General features: G+C 44.9%; 1 protein-coding gene across 1 annotated transcript; it reads left to right on the top strand.

Annotated features, from left to right (window-relative positions):
• The first annotated feature begins 209 nt into the window (after positions 1-209).
• LOC136465150 (uncharacterized) lies at positions 210-791 on the top strand. Its single transcript, XM_066464003.1, has 2 exons — positions 210-587; positions 690-791. The coding sequence occupies exons 1-2, from the start codon at positions 210-212 to the stop codon at positions 789-791; spliced, it is 480 nt and encodes a 159-aa protein (XP_066320100.1).
• Positions 792-4,241: the final 3,450 nt, after the last annotated feature.

The following is a 4,241-nucleotide window of genomic DNA, read 5'->3' as shown; positions in this document are numbered from 1 at the left end:
TCCGAGTGTTGTGGCAACCACCCAGCCTCTAGGACTTTAGTCGGCAAGGCTTTTAGATCTGGGTACTATTAGCCTACAGCACTGAAAGACGTAGAAGAGTTGGTGCGATACTGCAAGGGATGTCAGTTCTTTGCCAAGCATGCCCACATTCCAACTCACAACCTCATCTGCATCCCCCATCATGGCCTTTTTCATGTTGGGTGCTCGACATGGTTGGACCTCTTAAACGTGCACTGGGTGGTTTCGAGTACATCTATGTGTCCATTGATAAGTTCACCAAGTGGATAGAGTACAAGCCACTCATCAAGTTCAATGCTACCAAGGCAGTCGAGTTCATGCAAGACATTATGTACCGATTTGGCATGCCTAATCGGATCATCACGGATCTCAGCTCACCTTTCACAGCTATTGAGTTTAGAAGTTGGGCTCGAGACTGCGGCATCAGCATCGACTACGCCTTCGTCGCTCATTTGCAAGCAAATGGTCAAGTAGAGAGGGCTAACGGGCTATTGCTAGCCGAGCTAAAGCCTCAGCTATTTGATGAGCTCAAGGACTACGGCGGCAAGTGGATCTACGAGCTACCCAAGGTAGTCTAGGGACTGCACACTTAGCAGAGTAGAGTGATAGGGTACTCACCCTTCTTCCTGGTTTATGGCTCTAAAGCCATCCTACCATCAGACTTGATATAGAAGTTTCCCAAGGTTGAGCAGTACAACGAAGGCGAAGCAGATGAAACTCAAAAGCTAGAAATTGACAGTGCTAAAGAAGTCAAGCTTAATGCACTTTTTTAGTCTATTAGATACCTGCAAGGCCTATGGCATCATTACGACAAGAATGTGTGCCTGTTCACCATTCAAGTCAGAGATTTAGTCTTCAAGCATATCTAGAATACCTCGGGATGGCACAAGCTACTCAGCCCCTAGGAAGGCCCCTTCATCGTCTCCAAAGTCACTCGACCAGGCTCCTTCATGTTAATCACAGAGGATGGTGATCCCGTGCCTAACTCTTGGAACATTGACCAGTTATGGAGATTCTATGCTTAGTATTATTTCAGTAGTTTCCTTGTTTAAGTAAATTCTGTCTTCTAGCTTATGTACTCAAGATTCTTTGTTAATAAATATAGAGTCAATGTTCTTTGCTAGATGCATCTATCTTTTTACTTTTATACACAACTTTTTAGTTGTTTCCATTTTCTTTGAATACATCATATATGAGATATATAGTTGACTGATTACGCGGCTACACATCTCTAAATATGATAAGTTCACTTGGTACATAGTTTTTCCTCTACACACTGAGTACTTTGCTATATCATAGGAGATACGCCTCTGAAAGGTCCTTGTTTGGTTTTGGTAATTGAGTGACACCTAGGTGGACTAATTGTGTTTAATATGAGATACATAGATAATTAGTCCACAGCTACAAGTGTGTGAGCAACATATGCCATGGAGGTGAAAATGGCTCAGAGATGTTGTAAAGCTCATACATGTGATGAAGGAGCTCATTGAGTCATGTGACTAAGTCGGAGAAGATCAAGACAAGACTTGGCTCGACCGACCTGTTGCAAGAGTGAAGGGCAAGTTGAGTAATGACTTAGCGCCGATGGACCGAGGCAACAGTGAAGAGCAAGTGAAGTCAAGATCGATGAACCAATACGGTCGCATGATGATATGGAGTGGATCATATTATTATCGATCATGTTGGTGTATGTGTTGCATCAACATCGGATCGGAGGAGTTGGAATGGAATGCGCAAGGCAAAGGTATAACCTAGGACATTTCATTTCACCGGTCATAAGGCATGAAGAGAAGTTGATGATTAGGTTTAGGATAGATGGCCATACTATTAAGAGGAGCAAACTTGTTTGCATATCGGTCATCTAGTGCCACTTGAATGATCTAACTTTGCATACGTGTTAGGATCGAGTGACGTGGCAAAAAGAGTGGTATTCCTTTAGTAAAATGTTTGTGAAAAGCTAACACACGTGCACAAGTTGGTGATCACTTGGTGATGTTAGCATATTTGCAAAGGTGGTGAAAAAGGTGAAGAAAAAGAGGCATAGCCGGGATTGTGCTGCTGCCCCGAGGACACCACCGCCCTTGTGACGGTGCACCGCTATCCCTGTGGTGGTGACCAGTAGTGGTGGCCGAGAGATAGGTGTTCTAGAGGGGGCACCGCCACCTTTTCCGATGGCACCACCACCCCTAGGGCGGTGCCGACCTAGACTGGCCAAGAGCAGCAGAGGAGAGAGCGGGCATCGGTGCATCTAGTGTGCACTGCCGCCCTGAGGGCGGTGCACCGCCAGGTCACCACAGTGAGGAGGGCGGTGCCACCGCCATAAAAATCTAGAGAGCAGGGAAAACCGGGGTGGGCACCGCCATGGGCGCCGCCACCCTAGGGGCGGTGCTACCGCCGCTTGTCCGGTGACCACGACTAGTCAAACTAGCTATTGCATTAGACTGTTGGGGGCACCGGCAACCCTAGGGCGGTGCCACCATCGCCATATCCGGTGCCCTCGTAGAAAGTACAGCTTTGCTCCAACAGATCTATTTGGCTTGGGGCTATAAATAGAGGTGGAGCTCGGGCATTTGGCTAGTTAAGCACCCTTGGGACTAAGTGTCCATGCTTGGAGAGTGCTTGGGAGCCCTCTAACTCACTTGTGCTTGCAAGAGTGTGATCCAATTGTGAGTGAGTGTGATTCTAGTGCGTTGCATCATGAGGTTGCATCAAGTGGCACTAGGTGATCGAGTTGCAAGCCGGTGGTGCTTGTTACTCTTGGAGGTTGCCACCTCCTAGATGGCTTGGTGGCTTGTGACTCTGTTGAAGCATGCGAGAAGATTGTGTGGTGCTCTAGAGGAGGGTTTGTGAGGGGGATTGTGCTCACCCCACGGGGATCACGAAGAGCAACTCTAGTAAAGTATGTCATTGAGCTACCCTCACTTTTCAGGGTATGTTCTTGTGGTGCCTGACATGTGGGCTTGGCGGGTGATGCCAATTAGCCGCTGAACCACCAAGTGAGCGGTCGACACAATGGGACTAGCATGTTGGCAAGCACGTGAACCTCAGGATAAAATCACCGTGTCAACATTGTCTTCATCATCTTCTTGGTGGCTTGCATTCCGCACAACACAAGCTTGTATTTACATTTCATACATTGTGCTTGTGTAGTTGCCCTTGTGACTAGTTTAGCTTTAGTAGCTTGCTAGTTACCTTCTTGCTTGTGTAGCATAGAAGTAGCTCCCTTGTGTGGCTAATTTGGTTTTAGTAACCTTGTTAGTCACATTGCTTAGTTTGTATAGATAAGTAATTTGCGCTCTCTAATTTGGCATTAGTTGCCTTGTTATTGAGCATTGCTAGTGAGCTTAGGAGCTTTGTGCTTTTGCTTACTAGTTGTGTAGGAGCTCCCTCAGTTGTGCAAAGTACTAGTGTATAGGTTTGGGTGACCTTACTCTAGAATTGTTTAGGTGAGCTCTAGCTATCCCAGCACCTTAGTTGCTTAATTAGGATCTTTGTAAGGTGCTTGATAACTTAGATAGAGGGGTATAGTCTTGGCTAAACTGATAGTTTTAATTCTGCATTTGTTACGGTTAGTCGATGTTGGCATTTCTAAATGCAATCACCAAGTATGGAGATAGAATCCATCCTCGGCAATGGCACCAGAAATGCTTGTTGGTATTTCTTAACATCACTACTAAGTGCGAGGTTTGAATCCATCCTCAGCAATAGCGCCAGAAATACCTTGTTGGTACTTCTTAGCAACATAGCTAATGTGTAGCCATGCTACTAAGAAATAGCCTTGATAGTTCCTTAACAATTTTAGATATTTATCCGCAAGCGCATGGAGCTATCATTGTAGCATTTCGCTCAAAAGTATTCAAGGTATCATTATTTATATTTTCCCAAAGCAAGGCATTTGATTAAGAGTCTAGTAAGGATATGAACTTGAATAATAATACTTGCAAGTACACCAATGCTTATAGCAGGGGTAAGAATGATAATTTCAAGATAGTGGACACACACTTGGCATTCCTCAAAGGATAAAATAGAAAAGAAAGGATAAAAGAATAATCCTAAGTCGAGCAGGCATTGGTCTAGTATAGTCATACAAAGATTAGTTGATAATCAAACAAATTACATAATTAGTTTTAGGGTTAAGTGTGAAGCAGGTCGGGAGGCTACTGAGTACTGGTCTGCTAGCAACCTCATGTGACAATTTAGACTCCTACACCCTAAACAAACAT

Source organism: Miscanthus floridulus, chromosome 7 (assembly GCF_019320115.1).
Source record: "Miscanthus floridulus cultivar M001 chromosome 7, ASM1932011v1, whole genome shotgun sequence".
NCBI lineage: Eukaryota > Viridiplantae > Streptophyta > Magnoliopsida > Poales > Poaceae > Miscanthus > Miscanthus floridulus.
This window is presented reverse-complemented; position numbering and strand designations above follow the sequence as displayed.

Excerpts from the sequence above, each read along its gene's own strand:
- LOC136465150 (XM_066464003.1), top strand. The coding sequence starts at position 210 with ATGGTTGGACCTCTTAAACGTGCACTGGGTGGTTTCGAGTACATCTAT. Across the intron at positions 588-689 it reads GGATCTACGAGCTACCCAAG|AAGTTTCCCAAGGTTGAGCA; the intron begins GTAGTCTAGGGA and ends GACTTGATATAG.